General features: G+C 46.8%; 1 protein-coding gene across 11 annotated transcripts in view; it reads right to left on the bottom strand.

Moving 5' to 3' along the window:
- The window catches only part of LOC105487246 (myotubularin related protein 3), a 141116-nt gene continuing 122787 nt past the window's right edge, over window positions 1-18329 (bottom strand). For 5 of the 11 annotated variants that reach the window (XM_011750645.3, XM_011750650.3, XM_071080376.1 and 2 more), the window contains 10 exons: window positions 17310-17421; window positions 13904-14099; window positions 12926-13111; window positions 9541-9711; window positions 8168-8313; window positions 5346-6750; window positions 4098-4208; window positions 3543-3631; window positions 2759-2785; window positions 1-315 (listed from right to left, as the gene is read on the bottom strand). In XM_011750645.3, the coding sequence (XP_011748947.2) occupies window positions 144-315; window positions 2759-2785; window positions 3543-3631; window positions 4098-4208; window positions 5346-6750; window positions 8168-8313; window positions 9541-9711; window positions 12926-13111; window positions 13904-14099; window positions 17310-17421 (2615 nt within the window). In that variant the 3' untranslated portion in view covers window positions 1-143. The remainder of the gene's footprint in view (window positions 316-2758; window positions 2786-3542; window positions 3632-4097; window positions 4209-5345; window positions 6751-8167; window positions 8314-9540; window positions 9712-12925; window positions 13112-13903; window positions 14100-17309; window positions 17422-18329) is intronic. The other 6 variants (XM_071080372.1, XM_011750651.3, XM_071080373.1 and 3 more) reach the window with 3 other exon arrangements.

Genomic DNA, 18329 nt, shown 5'->3' with positions numbered 1-18329 from the left:
TGGTGCATCCCAAATTTCTGTCACTCTGTACAGGTGGTTCCATGCCCCCATTCCAAAGTGCACGGGCCTCTTGGTCTGCCCAGGCTGTGTGGGCCTGTCATAGGAACAGCAGCTTGGCCACTGCCCACCCAGGTCACTGAGCTTCAGTTGGAAGTGGCAGCAATGGGCTTATCCAGTTCAAGGTCAATGCTGGAGCTCGTGGGACGTAGGCTGCTATAGCAAGACTTGCATACTCGACTGGGTTCAAAGAGCTGCTGGCTGGGAACTGGAACCTTCTGGTTACAACAACTGGAGCAGAATACGTTCCCACAATTCCTTGAGATGAGAAGAAACAGAACAATGTTAGTTTTGGCCAGCAGGTATGCGGTAGGGAAACCAACTTCAAAAGACAAAGTTTGCTGTGTGTAATTTGCATGTGCTGGAGCTCCTTGAGATCAAATCCTTTCATCTCTCTAGCCCAGGAACAAGCTGGGTAGGGAGGGTGTCCCTACCTAGCAGAGTCACATGTCATTTTCACTTTAGGGACAAGGATACTTGGCTGCCTCACCACTGACTCAAGGGTACCAGGTATACAGAAGAATGCTGCTCAAGAGAGATCTGTGAGAATACATAGGCCTAACAATGGGTTAAGTCCTGATCCAGGAAAACCCAGTGGCCACACCAACCTAGTCAATGCCCCTGTGTAGCTTGTGATCACAAAGGCCAGGCTCCTCAAATGAGAGAAACAACTACCCAGCCTCACTGGGGAGTAAGGAACCTTGCCCAACGGCCACTTCTCCAGAGAATCAAAGGCAGAAACATGGTAGATAGACTGTTGCCATTTTGGACTGCTCTGCTGGCAGCATGCAAAGCCAGGGACAAGCAGCCTGTGATGCATGCTCAGAGGGTGAAAGAGGAGAGATGGGAGGACAAGAACACAGATGAACACACGTGCACACACACCCCCTTATTAGATAGGTGTCAGTCAATTATGGCTCACTCCCCAACCCATGCATCTCCAGGGAAAACCAGAGTTCTACCAGAAGGCCAGAATATACTCAGGCCCCAGGCCTCCCTCTCCTCCTCCCCTGAAAGCTGGATTCTGAGGCATCTGTGCAGCACAGGCCTGCACCCCCAGACGGATGCCCATCAGAGCCAACAGGAAAGGGAATTGTTTCTGCCCACCTTACAACTCTACTTTTCCTGGGCCCTGAGGTACAAATCAATCCCAATGAGCCTAAGAACAAGAAATCCCAAGAAGCCTGACACAGCCCACCAAAGACTGAGGGAAGGCAGCTTCTTAGCCAGGATCACTAACTTTTCATTTATGCTGTTCGGAATGCAAACCCACTGTTGGATTAAGGATCACTTAGGCACAGGAGAGAAGACTGAAGACCAGTTGGGAACAAAAGAATACCACAAAATGAAAGGGGGGACATGGGGCAATGCAAAGACAGAAAAGAAAAACACAAAATTCATCTTCTAGAATGTTGTAAGTACTTCATAACTAGTTCTAAAAAGCATGAGTCAGCAAAAACCTGTAGTTACACAAAAAATTTCTGAACAGCTACACTTCTTTAACATCCCTGCTGGAGTTCAGCTCAAAAGCCTGACATGAATTTGATGCTTTTCTTTTCTGAGATGGAGTTTTGCTCTTATTGCCTAGGCTAGAGTGCAATGGCACGATCTTGGCTCACTGCAACCTCTACCTCCCAGGTTCAGGCGATTTTCCTGCCTCAGCCTTCCAAGAAGCGGGGATTACAGGTATGCACCACCATGCCCGGCTAATTTTGTATTTTTAGTAGAAGTGGAGTTTCTTTTTTTTTTTTTTTTTTTTTTTTGAGACAGAGTCTGGCTCTGCCGCCCAGGCTGGAGTGTAGTGGCCGGATCTCAGCTCACTGCAAGCTCCGCCTCCCGGGTTCACGCCATTCTCCTGCCTCAGCCTCCCGAGTAGTTGGGACTACAGGCGCCCGCCACCGCGCCCGGCTAGTTTTTTTTTGTATTTTTTAGCAGAGACGGGGTTTCACCGTGTTAGCCAGGATGGTGTCGATCTCCTGACCTCGTGATCCGCCCGTCTCGGCCTCCCAAAGTGCTGGGATTACAGGCTTGAGCCACCGCGCCCGGCCTAGAAGTGGAGTTTCACAATGTTGGGCAGGCTGCTCTTGAACTCCTGACTTCAGGTGATCCGCCTACCTCGGTCTCCCAAAGTGCTGGAATTACAGGCGTGAGCCACTGCACCTGGCTGATGCTTTTCTATCTGACTTCTTTCAGAGGACCCTGAAAGACGCTAAGTGGAGTCTTTCCTTAAAGTCTTCCATGCTAAAACAATTCTCTGGAAAGACCACCTCTGTTCAGTCCTGGTCTCTTTAAAAAAAGGTGGGGGTGGGGGGGAGCAGCAGTGATGCTGTTTGACCTGGAAATTACTAGCATTATTCTGGCATCTCAATGAATCACTGACCCAAAATAAATAGCTCTGAAAACCCAATTGGCTCCCCTACAAGACCAGAAGACAAGAAGCACTACTTCTTGTCACAAGCAAGACGGCCTGGCTGACCTCTGTGATCAGGAGGGGAGCACATGGCTACAGCCTGACCCACCCTTGATGGCCTCTCCTCAGCTGCTTTGAATCCATCCCCTCAAGTCCACGTCTGCCTGCCCGTGCACCCCAGGCCCCAGGCTTCACCCCAGTGAGTGCAGAGAGGGGGAAATGATAAGAGTTAGTGTGGAGAAGTTATTGTAGATGTGCAGACATCACAGGCAGGTTGTTGCAAATGCTCACCACGTTTGATCAACACGGTCAGTGTCCCTGCAAGGAGGGGAGAAAAAGCTCAGAAGAGAAGCCAACCAAAGATATCTGGGCTTGGGGTGCAGGGTGGGGAGATACATGTCCTAGAAGCATCATTGCTAGCCAAAGAGGTTGTTCCATTTTCAATCCAGGTTCACTCATGTGGGTGAGCTATGGCACGATTCAGATAAACTTCCAAGAACACTGAACATCCGCCAGACGGTCAACACCCTAGCTGGGACAAAGCATCCCTAGTAACTCACTACCCCAACCCAGAAGGAAAAAGAAGTCAGGAACCTTAATGATTGGAAGACTGTCCTCAGCTGTCCCTACTACTGCCCAAGCTATGACTGCTCACCAATGGCACAAGGGAAAACAAGGGTGGGGTCAGGGAGCAGGAAAGGAATAGGAAAATAGTTCCCTCCCTATCACAGGAAAACTGGTTTTGCTCATAGTAGCCATGGTGAATGGGAAGAAATGTTATGCTGAGAATGAGAAATGGTGGTTTCGGTGGTGGCTGTTGTTCCACCAATCTGGGAGACAAAACCAAATGCTACCATTTGCACATTTCAGAATTTAATAGTGATTCCTCTCAATTTCAACAAAGATGCCAAATGCAGTTTTGCAAACACCAATTTCAGAGGCACAAGAAGATGAGACCATTGGTCTGCCTCAGACAGAACACTGAGATGCCCACAACCCTCTACTCTGCAGGCTCTGTGGGCCAACCCTCAGCCTCCACACCCAGCCCACCCTATCATACCCCCTTCAATGGTACCTGCAGTGGTGCTTCCTACTGGCAAGCCAGAAGGCACTGTCACACGCATAGCAGTGGGCGGCCAGGTGGTCAGGAAGCCAACGGGTCATCTGCAAAACAGATGGGGCCAGGTTACTGACAGGAGATGGGTCATCCAGCTGGAGCCAGCAGAGCCATGCTGGGGGCAGCAAGAGTCACAAGGACCTCATTGGCTCTGGTGGCACCAGCCCAGATCTGATGTCAACAGTACAAGAAAGGCGTCCAAATCGTTTCCCTGGAGGGGACTCCAATCTCCCCTGAGATAAAGTAGCAGGCAGCAGCACCCTGGGTCACTGTGAGAGCTGGCAAGGCTCCAGTTCATAGAGGCAATGAAGAGGGAGGGCCAGCTTGCTGAGTCTCCCTGGCTCAGAAATCCTAGGCTTCATGTGGGTTCCCAGGAGCTGAGGTGCCAGAGGCTCAAGCCTAGCTGTGCTGTGAGGTGCTTTCTTGGCCAGGGGTATGGGGTGGGAATGGGGGTGGAGAAGAACCACAAAACAGTTAAATGGACGGCACTCAGAGCAGGGGCTGAGCCTGTACCTCCGTGTCCTGTTTATCCACCTGCTCCCAGCTGGCTTCAGAGAAAATCTCTGTGCTGCAGCGAGACAAACAGTTCTGATCCAGATTGCTTTCCGAGTCGGGGATTGAAGTCTGTTGGCAAACAAACACAGCTGAACAGAATGAACCTCGTCTCCTCCCAAAAGAAGAAAAGGCCTGGTGAAGAGGGGAGCACTGAGGACTCTGGGTGGGGCCGAGTGCTAGGACTGCCGAATCTGCAGATGCATCAGCCATCAAGAACTGGGTGAAGAAGTGCAGTGTGGGCCTGGGCTCAGCTGGGAGACGGATACAGAGGTTGTGTGCAGTGACTCTGGAGTGGAAAGACAGGCCTCAGGGTTCCAGAAAGTGAGAGAGAAGTGACCCAAATGGAATGAGAATTCTGTATGTCAGCTGCTACAGTGGGCCTGTCAATCCAAACCTGCCTGCCACTTAGTTAAAGCTGAGTGCTTTCCAGATGCCCTCCTTTTTTTGGAAGGACTCTCTGGGAACATGAGAAACTCATTAGCATGAAGGAAAAGCCAAGTCACTCTGAACTGAAAGTCATTGGATGTGCCCGCCTTTAATGCACGCTGACCACTTGAGAGCCAGGCTCACAATTGTACTTGAGCTGCCTGAATCAACTCTACCCAGAGAAGAAAGCATCTCCTTGAGAACCTCCCCTCTGGAACCCCTTTCCAGCCACCAACCCCCATCAGAGCTAACTCCTCAACAGTGCTAGAAACCAGTCCCTTCTCTCCATTTCTACTGCCAGCATCTGCCACAGGGTGGGGTATAAATATTTGTTTAAAAAGAACTGAACCTTCAAAGTCATAGCCTACATCTGGAAGGGCTAATACTTTGCAGTTACTAAGGTAGAACAGGCACTAAAATCTGACAGGAATAACTTGGCATTGCCCTACAGATGTCATTCTGCCCACGGGTTCAAGCCCTTCTGAAGACTTATGATCCTGTGTCTGAGAGATCTGACCAACCATGTAGTGCATGCTAAGTCTCTTCCTCTCCAACGGCCTCAATAGGACATCTGTGGAAAGTAAGCAAAGCAGAAAACAGGCAGACTGCCATTGCTGTGGCAGAGGCTCATCTCCAGCCTCTCTTAACAGGGCTACTCTGGACCTTTCCAATCCTTGTAACAACCTGTACCAATCACCATGCTCTTGGCACAAAAGGCACCCAGCCTTAGTGTGCCCTGTCTCCTTAGGCAGCTATGGAGGAATACCACAGCCTACTCACCACCTCATCCCCAAAGTCTCCATTAAAGTGTAGGGAGCTGGTCAGGTACTGGCTCTCCAGGCGACTCTTCAGCTCCTGGACTTGTTTCTTCAAAGTTTCTACTTCCTGCTGGTGGCCTGACTCAATCTGACGCAGGCGCTGTTGGATTGTGTCCGTGTACACTGACATGCCATCATCATCCAGGTGGCTGCGGGAAGGCTGGTCGGGGCTACTGGTTGCAGATGGCCTCCCTGAGTGGCTATGGAGCCACTTGTGGTGCAAGTTCCTTGAGTGTAAGTGGGCAGAGCTGCAGCTCATAGCAGACAGCTGACGGCTCAGTGAGTCCTTGCTCCTACCAGCCTCCCCATTGGCGAAATGCCCATTGGGTGTGGCGTACATCTGGAGGGTGCTAAGACCTGGGGGCTGCTCTGAGGCCCTGTTTTCAGTCTCTGGGGCACCGTTGCACACAAGCCCCTCTTTACATTCAGCTAAAGGCAAGGCACAAGGGGAACGTGTCAGGCTGAGAGTGCTGCCAGGGGAAGTCCTATGCACCACAGACCCCACTTGGGGCCTCTCAACCAGGCTTGTCTCTGAAGGGCTGGGTTCCATGGTCTGGGGAAGCCTGTCCTTGCCACTATTAACAAGGCAAGGTCTATGATGGACTTGGGGCCCACTTCCTGATTCCACCTTATCTTCCACTAACATGTCTGTAGAACTGTCCACATTTGGTCCTCTGGTCTCAAAAGGGACTTGGGAAGGTAGCAGAGAACATGATTGTGAGGTACCATAGCCAACTTTTGCATCTACTGGGATTGGAAGAACTGCTTCCTCCCTACCCTCTGCCTTCTCTTCTATTCGAAACTGCTCCACAGGGACCTCCAGGGAATCCTCATCCCTCGGGGGGAACTGGAGAGAACTGAGGAGAACACTGAGCCCACCCTGCTGTTCAGAAATACCCTGTGAAAACAGAGGCCGGCTCATGTCCAGATGGCTCCTCAGAGCAGCATCACCCAGTTCTAGGTCTTGGTGAAGTCCAATGGCTGAGGCCTCAGGCGTCTTCCTCCTGCTCTCCTTTTCTAAGAGAGGGTTCTCTTTATCCTCCTGCATCTCAATGCCTGCCCTGTGGGCAGGCTCCTCTACTCCACTCTCCTCTTTGGTGGCCTCCTGCAAGATGTTCTCCATCTGCCCCTCGGCTACTCCAGCTGCAACGGAAAGCTCGGCACCCCCCGGCACTCTGGTGGGCTTCCCTAGGCTGTCGGCAGAAAGGGGATCCTCTCCAGGGCCAGCCAGGCTGCTCAGCTCTAGCGAGCGCCGGTGTTCCTGCCACTTCTCGTTCAGGCTGGGGTCGCTGCAGCGCCGGCTGGCTAGAGGCACTGTGTTGTCACAGGCTGTGCTCAGATTGTCATACGATCTAGTCTTTGGTAGCCTACAGGAAAGAAATTTGGGGGAAATGAAAATCTTGGAAGCTGTCTGGAGGGAAGTAGGAGACAATAGGTTTTAACAAGCAGTTGCTTTATAACTGGGTCCGTTACAGCTACTCATGGAGCTATAGCATCTCTGGAGCGAGGCCCAGACTGCTGGAGCGGCAAAGCTCCGGAACAAGTCCTCCTCCTAGTGTGCAGATTTCCTTTCACCCTCCCAAAACCCCATGCCCCATACATACAAATGAGCTAACAGCAAATGCCTTTTTTTTTTTTTTTTTTTTTTGAGACGGATTCTCACTCTGTCACCCAGGCTGGAGTGCAGTGGCGCAATCTCAGCTCACTACAACCTCCTCCTCCCAGGTTCAAGCGATTCTGCCTCAGCCTCCCGAGTAGCTGGGATTATAGGTACCTGCCACCACGGCCAGCTAATTTTTGTTGTATTTTCAGTAGAGATGGGAGTTTCACCATTTTGGCCAGGCTGGTCTTGAACTCCTTATCCCAGGTGATTTGCCCACTTTGGCCTCCCAAAGTGCTGGGATTACAGGCGTGAGCCACTGTGCCCAGCCTGCAAATGCTATTTCCAAAACACATTCTTCATGATGCTGCTGTGTTTCTCAGTGGGTGGCAAAGTAGCACTGGTGTTTCTTGATATTACAGTATTTTAAATTAATGCGTTATCTATCAGTCTGTATTTAATAAAGCTAACTCTCAAGTGACAGAGCCAAATTTTTTCTTTTTTTTTTTTTTCTTTTTCCTGAGACAGGTCTTGCCCTGTCATCCAGGCTGGAGTGCAATGGATCTTGGATCATTGCAACCTCCACCTCCCAGGCTCAAGCGATCCTCCTGCCTCAGCCTCCCAAGTAGCTGGGACTACAGATATGTGCCACCACGCTTGGTTAGTTTTTGCATTTTGGGTAGAAGCGGGGTTTCACCATGTTGCCTAGGCTGGTCTGGAACTCCTGGGCTCAAGTGATCCTCCCGCCTTGGCCTCCCAAAGTGCTGGGATTACAGGCATGAGCCACCAAGCCTGGCCCCAAAGCAAAATTTTCTGTCATCTGACAGCATCTGCCTTTTACGCCTCAGAAGACAAATCATGGCAAATAGGCAGGGGCACAGAGCACTGGGGAAAACACAAACCAGGGGGTCACAGAAAACCTGGAGGATTTGCTCTATCACTGAGGAGCTGCTCAGTGCATGCAAAACAACATGAAGCAACAGGGCCCAACTCACTCCCAGAAACAAGGCTCTTACAGCCTTGAAACCCAGAAATCCCTATAACTTCCCTGAAAAAACTGCAGAGATCTAAGAAAGATATTGTGGAGGCAGATAACATTATGATCTCTAACCATCCCTGGACATGTCCCAACACAGGAATACACCACACAGGCTGTCAGGCCCGTGGCATCACCCTGGGCTCACCGGCTCAGGGGTGGATCATCAGGGCTGGTGCCTGGGGCTGGGTATGGTGCACAGCTGTCATCCACAGGGGTGGTTGGGGATGGGCAGGGCAGGTACACTGCACTCCACAGCATCAGGTTACGCACATGGCACACAGGGTACAGCACCTGAGGAGGGGGGAGGACACAGGTTTAAATAGGTCCCAATAAGTCTTCTAGGATGTCTGGAAATGAGGATCAAGAGCAAGCACCCAGCTGGAATACCAAACAGGGCTGACCGGATCTCCACAAAGCAGCAGCACCAATGGATACAGGTCTATCCCAAGAGGACCAATACAGGACTAGACATTTTACATGGCCAATATTTTTCACCTAAGAGCCTCTTGAGAGCATGAAAATCTAAAATATTTTTTTAGATCCCTTTCTCATTATAGCTATTTCTTGGGTCACCTTCAATGTCTGACTTTCATCAGCTTGATTTGTTGCTTTTACTGCCTAAGAAAGTGAGTCATTCTATTAGATGCTGATTGTCCATCCCGCTGGCACAAAAGCTTGGCTTCAAGAAACACTGTCAAACCCATTTTATAGGATCATTTAAATTAATCATGTGAAAAGGAAATTTTTCTGCTGTATTGTTACTTCCTCAGAAGGCACACTGAAGGGGAGAAACAAGCAGTCAGCTTAAATCTTTTCTGTGATTACTTAAATGTAATAAGAACCATATAAATAATCCAGGAAATCAATATAAACTCTGATTAGCCTCCTTTTGACTTCTTTAGGGTTTAAGATACATTCTGACAAAGACAATATTACTATGAAACTGACACATATGTCTATGTGCCTCCTTTTCTCTGCTTAACAGAAGGTATTCATTTCTTTGGGGAACAAAGTCTTAAAGGGCCTGCCAGCTCTTCATGTGAGCAGAGAATCACACAGACACACACACACACACCAATGTCAAACACAGTTTACTGTTCTGAGAGAAGCTATGGTGGGTATCATTGTTTATTGACACTGGGAGAGTGCTGGGGGCCTGGTGGCAGCTCCTTCTGAGCTATCAGTGCATCAGGAAGCAACTTAAGTGCCTCTCCCATAAGACAGAACATGCTAGAAATAAGCTCTGGAGGCAGTGCCAAAAAAGATTCATGTCTAGGGTGGCAAAGTAGAGATCTGTGTTAAACCAAACCACCCTCAGCAAGTAGTCATCAGAAACAGGTCAGAGTACCATCAGAAGCAGGACTTCCTCAGGACAGAATCATAGGGGAAAAATGGAATCAGTCCATCCAGAGATAGAGATGCCCTCACAAAAACAGTCACTACTCAAAAAGGCTCTCATATGTAACCAACCCCAAATTCCTTCTGCTGATCACAGTGGAAAGGCTGAAGGATACATACGGCTTCTGACTGAGAGGAATACAGTAGGTTTTTGAAAGCCTTGTTGCCAGCCCGAAGAAGTGACCACACGGAACATGTCCGTTCCTGAGTATGCTTCTCCCCTCTCTCCTTGGCATTGTTGCACAGGAATGTTCCAAAGAGGCAGGAATAGGTATGCTGTACCAGTTTCACCTATGGGATTCCAATAAAGCATAAATTAAGCAATCAGGCATGCATACTCTGAGAAATCAGCTCAGCCGAGCCACCTTATCCTGACATCCCTAAGAACACTTCAATTTACTCTGTTAGGACGGGGAACCCAGTGAGCCATGCAGTAGCCTCCTCCTCCTCACACCACCAATTCCAGGACCCAACCACCTGAGTCAGACAGGTTGTTGGTACCCCCATTCCTCTTAGCTTCCCTGATAAATAGTCTGAGATTCTGAATTAACAGCCACTCTCACAAGCGCCAGAGCGTATGAACAGGGTACAGGAGCATGTCCGTGTACAACTCAAGTCTGAGCTGAGAGTATACTTGTAAAACTATTTGTTCATTCGACAAATTATTGAGCATTTCACATGCCCCAAATATGACTAAGGTGCTAGACATGCAGCAATGACCAGCAAATTCTTCTGCCCTGATGGAGCTTGCTCTAGTCATAGGTGAAGAGTGACCAGTGCTATGGAGAACAAGGCAGACTGAGATGGACAGGACATGTATGACGCAGTACAGGATGGCCTCACTGGCTGGTACCCAATGGACATGAAAGAGCAGGCATGTGGGTATCTGAGGGGAAGCACTCCAGGCAGAGGCAACCACATGTGCAATGGCTTTGAGGTAAGCACATGCTTGCAATTTCTGAGGTACAGCAAGGAGGCCAGTGTGACTAAACGAGATTGCACAAGAGGGAGAATGGTAGGAAATAAACCTAGAGAGGTAGCCTCTAGGAAGGCCCTGGAAGGCCACTTTAAGGACTTTGGCTTTTACTTTGTGTAAAATGTAACTAGAGGTTTTTAAGCAAAGGAAAGACACAGCCTGTCTTATGTTTTAGAAGAGACTCTATGCTGGGATGACTCAACTGGGGCAGATGATGGTGGCTTCAACCAGTGTGGTACCAGTAAAGGTGGCAATAATCATGTTTTAGATATATTTTGAAAGCAGAGCTGCAGAATCTGACTAAATGTGAAAGAGGGAGGGAGTGAGGGAGGAAAGGAGGAAGGGAGGGAGGGAGGGAAGGAAAGAGGAAGGGAGGGAAGGAAGGAGGAAGGGAGGGAGGGAGGAAGGGAGGGAGGGAGGAAAGGAGGGAGAAAAGGAAGGAGGAAGGGAGGGAAGGAGGGAAGAAAGGGAGGGAAGAAAGAAGGGAGGCAGGGAGGGAGGCAGGGAGGGAGGCAGGGAGGGAGGCAGGGAGGGAGGCAGGCAGGGAGGCAGGCAGGGAGGGAGGCAGGGAGGGAGGCAGGGAGGGAGGAGACTTGACGATGACAAAGAATTTTGCCCCAAACAAAAGGAGGGATGGAAATACCATATGGTGAGAGAGAAGACTTCTGGAAGATCAAGTTTGGAAGATCAAGTTTTATGGTGAGGAAACACAGAAATCAAGAATTAAGTTTTGGACAGGCATGGTGACTCATGCCTGTAATACCAGCATTTTGGGAGGCTGGGGTGGGAGGATATTGTTTGAGCCCAGGTGTTTGAGACCTGCCTGGGCAACAAAGCAAGATCCCATCTCTTAGGAGGAAAAAAAAAAAAAAAAAAAACATCAGTCAGGCACAGTGGTGCGCACCTGCAGTCCCAACTACTCAGGAAACTAAGGCGAGAAGATCACTTGATCCTGGGAGTTCAAGGCTGCAGTGAGCTGTGTTTGCACCACTATACTCCAGCCTGGGGGACAGAGTGAGATGCTGTCTCCAAAAAGAAGAATCAAGTTTTGAATTTATTAAGTCTGAAATAACATTAAGACAGCCAAGTAGAGATACCTAGTAGTCACAGATAGATATGTGACTCCGAAATGACGAGGTCTAAGCTGAAGGTGTATAAATGTGGGACTCATGAGCACACCATCTGTAGATGGCAATTAAAGCCACGAGAATGGATGAAATACTTAGAAGTGTAGATGGAGAAGCAGCCTGGAGGCTGAGCAATGGGGCATTCCAACATTTAGAACTGGGGAGAGGAGGCTGGGTGTCGAAGCTTACGCCTGTAATTCTTTGGGTAACCAAGGTGGGAGGATCACTTATCAGGAGGTTTGAGACCAGCCTGAGCAACACAGCGAGACTCCATGTCTATTTACAAAAAATTTTTAAAACTAGCCAGGCATGTTGGCATGTGCCTGTGGTCCCAGCTACTGGGGAGGCTAAGGCCCATGGGAGAATCCCTTGATCCCAGGAGTTTGAGGATGCAGTGAGTTATGATCACACTGCTGCACTCCAGTCTGGTTGACACAGTGAGACACTATCTCAAAAAAAAAAAAAAAAAAAAAAAAAACAAAAAAACTGGAGGGATTAAGAGGAATCAGCAAAGGAGGCAGAAACAACCCAGTAAGGTAAAAGGAGAACTAAGAGCAAGGAAGTACTAGAAGTCAACTGAAGAAAGCATTTCAAGGGAGTGGTTAAACTGTGCCAAATGGTAACGATGGATCGAAGAGATGAAGACTGAGAACTTATCACTGGATTGGTGACATGAAGGTCACTGGTCATTTTAACAAGAGCAGCTTTGGTAAAGCAGTAGGGTGAATGCCTGATTGAAGTGGGTTTAAGAGAATGGAAAGAGGAATTTGAGATAGCAAGGGTAGAAAACTTGAGGAGCTCTGCTATAAAGGGGAATAAGAGCAATGGGATGATAGTTAGAGATAAACGCAGGACCAAGAATGGGTTTTGAAAAATGAGAGACACTACACATTTTAAGCTGAAACCCATTTCTGGTAGAGAGGGAAATGCACTGACGCAGAAGGCAGAGAGGAGAAATGCTGGAGCCAGCCAGTGCAGCAGATGAGAGGAGATGAGAGCTGGTATACAAATGGACAGAGGGGGCTGGAAGAGGGCAGGGACAGTGAACCCTCCAACAAAGGAGAGGGTGGAGAGAGTGTGAGACAGACATAGGGGGTCTGGTAGACAGACTGGAGGGAGCATGGTCCAGACATTCTGATTGCTTCTATTTCTAACTGCTATTTAGGGTTTCTACCATCCCTTTAAAAATAAGTTTAAAAACAACACAAGGACTTCATGCAAACCTGGTATACCTCTTTTTGAAAAATAGCAAAACTATTTAAAAAAAAAAAAAGTAACAGGAAAAAAATCATCTCTATTAAATTCTGCAAGAGGCAGCACAGTTTCATGTGAGAACTGGCCCACTAACATTTGTACTGACCCTCCTGCAAATCGAGAACGTCCCCAAAATGAAGAAACTCACAAGGAATGCTTCATTGAACTCAAAAGAGCAAGGAAATTGCCTCTGAAGCTGATGAACACAGTCAAGCCACTGCAGAAACACTGGGCAACGTTCATTCAGATCATCCGAGTTCTCCCCATGACCACACCGGTCAGCAAATTTATGGCCAAAATCCAGCCACTCCATTTCCACGAGGACCTGGAAACCCTGCAGGGAAGCATCCAGGAGAGACCATTTGTGCTAGACTATCCAGACTGTGACAGTCCTAAGCCTGGTGTCACAGAAAGCAATCCCCTCTAACAGCCTCCCAGAAAGCCCACCTGGCCTTGCCCTTTGGTGGAAGGCTCCAACCCTGATGAGGCACACACTTAGGGAAATTTCCCAATTCTCTGAACTCCATTCCATGATCACTGAAATGGTACTGACTGCGTTTAAGCCCTTCTTGAATGTGTATTTTTAGCCTCTTGCGTTCACTATATAAAAGCCACACTTGTCCCCTAAATTTCTCTTTTAACATTTCTGCCTCTAGTGTTACACTTACAAAGTCAAGTTTGTAAGATCCTTCTACACCCCAGGTTTAATAAATATTTGTGTATATTTTAGGGTACTTTATGATTTTTCTTTCATCTTTAACCCAACAGATGGTTATTTCAGGTAGAGCTGCTTCTCCACAGAACACTCTGTGTCAACATCTAGCATGCCAAGATCCTTTTCCAGATGCCTTATTTTCCTGAGGTAGCTAAAAACTTTTACAAGTAGACAGACTGCAAAGGAAAATGTGTCTATATTCTCAATACCTTGTTACCCATCATCTGCCCCATTTTAAGAGGTACAAGAACTGTGGGAGGAACCACCACAATTTAGCTCATGGTATAAATGATCAAAACAGAAATTTCACTTTCTTTAACCTAATCACCACTCCCAAAAACTGGTATCACTCCTGAGACGTCTCCCCAGCTCATCCTGAAGTACCAACCCCTCCCATTTGGATGCGCTCACCTCTATGGTTCGGTAATAAGGGTCCAGCAAGAGCTTAGCCAATGCCACAATCTGGGGGGTGCGGTCCCAGCCATCTGAGCAGTGCACTAGCACCGGCCGCTGATCCTGATCCACAGCATGCACTACCAGAAGCGCTGATTTCAGAAGCACAGACAAGTGATGGAGCCATTTTGTGCTTTCAAGAGCTGATAGCCAACTATAAAAACAGGAGAGGATTAGAAAATGCTGATATTTATGATTTACTGCATCATGCTCAATGATTGTCAAATTAAAAAGTAATTCCCAAAGATTTCTCTCTCCAAATATAACACTGCCAAAACAAAAAAAATCTGTGTGTTCATAAAACATGTCTCAGGGTGAGGCCCAAGCCCTACTATACAATAGAGAAGAGCCTTAGACATAGGGGCTACAATTAATAGGACCACCTTTTGTTCTAAAATCTGTATGGATGATTTCCCAGACAAAATATTTGACATTTTTCAGTCCATGGTATAAGGAAAGTAGCTCTTTCTGGAATCTTCTCCTGAATAAAATGTAGCCACTGCTGAGATGTAAAACAGAAGATACTTAATCACCAGCAACTATGCCCAACAAGTTCTCAAAAAAAAAAAGTTTAAGAAAAACTCATAAATACAAAAATATCTATAAGACATAAGCTGGATGCTGTATACAAGAATGGTATACACAACACTGCCTATGACCCAGACTGTAACACCTACCACTGTTTAATTCTTTAATGTTTACTAAAACCAGACGGGCCAATCTGATAATTTATTCTCATACAAATTAGTACACCAATGGCCACACACTGTTGCTGGGCTTAACACAGACTGGATTCAGCAGGGATCTAGGAGAACTTTTTTTTGAAAGACCTTTAGGGGCTGGGCACAGTGGCTCACACCTGTAATCCCAGCACTTTGGGAGGCTGAGGTGGGCGGATCACTTGAGGTCAGGAGTTCCAGACCAGCCTGGCCAACATGGTGAAACCCCGTCTCTACTAAAAATACAAACATTGGCTGGGTGTAGTGGTGCATGCCTGTAATCTCAGCTACTTAGGAGGCTGAGGCAGGTGAAATCGTTTGAACCCGGGAGGCGGAGGTTGCAGTGAGCTGAGACTGGGCCACTGCACTCCAGCCTGGAGGACAGAGCGAGACTCCATCTCATTTTAGGAGTATCAGATAGCAACGGCTGCCCCTTGGGAGTAATCACAAGCTAATCACACTTGCTTTTTAAACCGTGTTGACATTTTGTTTCTTGTGCTTTCCCTCACCCCTCCCAATCCCTAAGAAAGAGTTCTGATTTTTCCCAAATGTGATCAGATTTGTAGTTAAGATCACAAGTCAAGCCTTTCAAACACTGAGTCAGAGGAAGAAACAAACACTTCTGTCAGGGGACTCTGAGAAGGCTATAAAGGCCTACTAAACCCTGTGGAATAAGTATGAATTTTTGGCACAGTCTAAGGAGGTGGGGGTCTTTCCAGGCAGACAACAGAATGCAGTGCGTAAGTACTGGTTGTATATGGATTTGTTTGGACTACCAACCAGACTGTGACTCCTCAGATGGCTAACACTATGTCTCAGTCATAACTATACCCAGCACAGTGCCTAGCATACAGCAGGGAGTCCCACCTGTTTAATGAATTGTAAGTCTGTTACTGGTAAAAATCCAATCTTAAGACTTTCTATCTCCTAGTAGGTACCCGAGAAACATTTTTTTCCTGAAGGGTCAATTGTTTATTTTCATTCCTCACATATTCTCAAAAGGAACTAAAAGATAAGGCTTAGGAGAAAAAACACTAAATTATCTCCTAGCACCTGAAGAAATGGTAAACAAGAGAACCAGTGTGAGGTTCTTTTGAACCTAACTAAACTATTATTTAATACCAGTTGGTGTTGTCTGTGACTAACGAAGCTGTACTCCAAAATCTGCCAGCCAAGGAGGGGCTACTGACAGACTCCCCATTCCTTTGTCCTATTCTCAACCTGCACTAGAAGCCTACCTTTCCCTCATCCTCCACAGCCCCAAACACAGGCCACGGGCCTAATTACAGCTGCCCATCACTGCTACAGCTGCTTTTTATCCATGAGGGAGACTTCAGTGCAGCATGATTTGCTGCCAAATGCATAAAAGCATTACCTTTAATAAAATCCCCAAGACATTTATGTGGACCAGATGAGGGCTAATTATAACTTTTTGACTCTGATAGTTAAGAATTTTAACATATGGAGGGTATTAGAGATCATGTATTGTTGATTACATCTCTTTCATTTTATAGTCAGGAAAACTGAGATCTACAGTAGTTAACCCCTTGGCCAAGGTTACACAGTTCGTGGCCGATCTCCTGGGTCCTTAGCCAGGCTCCTTCTACATACCACGCTAGGGAAGAAAGTGCTGCTAGCTGGGACCTGGAACTGTGTAGCAAATGCAAATGGTTAATCCCCAAAGGAGGCAGCAAGCTCAATTCTCTGGTCAGGCTTTCCCCAAAGGCACTGCTTCATCCTCTGGGCTGATGACAACTATGGTGAATTTAATCATTTGCTACTGGCAGTCAATATAAGTGGTTTAGGCAGCATCTGATTTAATAAATCAAATAAAGAATGCAGGAAAACTTGATGTGATCATGAGATCTACTGAATAGGACCCAGAGAAACAACTATGGGCTCCAGCACAAATATCAGAAAAAAGAAAACTCTGTTTTCTCTGGCACCTATCTCTGGTTTCCTGAAATAGTAAAAGAGGACTTTTAAATATTTATTTGTCCATGTTTGTTTTATAGAACATTCTTCCTAATTTATCTTGTATTCAATCAGTACCCTTGGAGGGGGTATTATTTCACCTTCCTCACTGCAAATGCCAGCCATTCATATTTAATAAGCAGTAAGAATGACAATGTTCTTAGTAAATGAGAATAGTTTAGAAATTGAAAGCAGATGTAAAAGGAACTGACCTAATGGCAAGTTTTAACCCCTTTAGAACATGACGACTAAATTCTGACTTTTCATGATAAAACATCCCAGTTCATAACAGGTTAAGTATCACTATGGGACATCAGAAACTGAAGAATTAAATTACTTTGGGCTAAAAAATGATGTGGAAGGGAAAGGTCCCAGGACCAACAGTAAGGTAATGCTTCTGTTTTGATGCTGAGATTTCTTCTGTGCTGCAGATTTAAAAACCTTTCAAATGGCTGTATTTTCTCCCAACTCTTCCTCTGTGCTGCCACATTTTGGATGCAGGAAGGAGATACTTGCAGAGACTGCACTGGTAACTGAAGTTTACCAAGAAACACAAGGAAAGACTGCTACAAATTAATTTTTTTTTCTTTTTTTCCCCCCTTAGTTCGAGGAAAGAAGAAAACTAATTATTTAAGAGCAATGCAAAATGAAAGCCAAGGCCAAGGACTTACTTTCCCGGATCTGGCATCTGAGTGCACAGCAACCGCAGAGACTGAAAACTCCTCCGAATAGAATGAATGTTTGCCATCCCCATAAACACAACTTCACAGTTTGGGTAATACTCTGGAGAGAGTAACAATAAAGAGAACACAAATATGTTGAATTTAAAGCCCACAAGGCCAAATCTAAAAGCAAACTGGCTATAAAACAAACCCACTGCAGCTTCTGATTAATGAAACTGAAATGTTTTGAAATGCTTAAGTATTAGCCCAATCCTTTATAATAAGAGGAAAACACTGAATTTTAGCTATCTTTTCAAAAAGGGTGAAAATGGAAGGTTAGATTTGCAAAGAAGATACTGACATAAAATAAAAGCTATTATTTTTTAAAAGGCCTACTTCGATCTCAGTTTGGCTTTACTTCTTGGGCCTTATCTAACTTGTGGCTTTGGAATCTCTTTGAAAGGAACTCAGCAGAACAATGCGTTCTCACATTCAAATTTCACCTTGGTACAGCTGCTTTCAATTTCCAGCTTAGACCACATCTGAACAAAGAGCATGGTGCCTCTGCCTGTGCCAGAGGCACTGAGGGGGGTCCCTCCTTGGGGAAAGCTAGCATTCCAACAGTAATGGTATTACAGCTCAGGACAGAGGTACCTTACTAGGGTTCTATATTTACTGCTTCAGTTTTCACCCCAGGTTTTCTAAGGAAAGGCCCTTGAGGAGTTTGCTACAAGGCCAGTGATGAGCATAGCCTCTGTCAAAGGCAACAAAAAGCTTTAGACGGCTGAGAAATTGAGCCCACTAGAGCAGCAGCTTCCAAACATGAACAGGCCTTACTACGGGGAAGATCTGCTTTCCTTATCACCTAAAAGTTGGCACAAGGAAGGAAGATTATGTGACTTCATTGCACCTCCTCCTCCATTTCTCCTCAGAAAAGAACACACAGTGTTAATCCAGAGAGAAGCTCTGGCACTCTCACGACAGGATGGATGAGGAATATGGCTTGCCACTTATTTCAAATTGAGAACT

The sequence above is a fragment of the Macaca nemestrina genome, chromosome 15 (assembly GCF_043159975.1).
Source record: "Macaca nemestrina isolate mMacNem1 chromosome 15, mMacNem.hap1, whole genome shotgun sequence".
Taxonomy (NCBI): Eukaryota; Metazoa; Chordata; class Mammalia; order Primates; family Cercopithecidae; genus Macaca; species Macaca nemestrina.
Note: the sequence above shows the minus strand (reverse complement) of the source record. Positions and strands in the feature narration are given on the sequence as shown.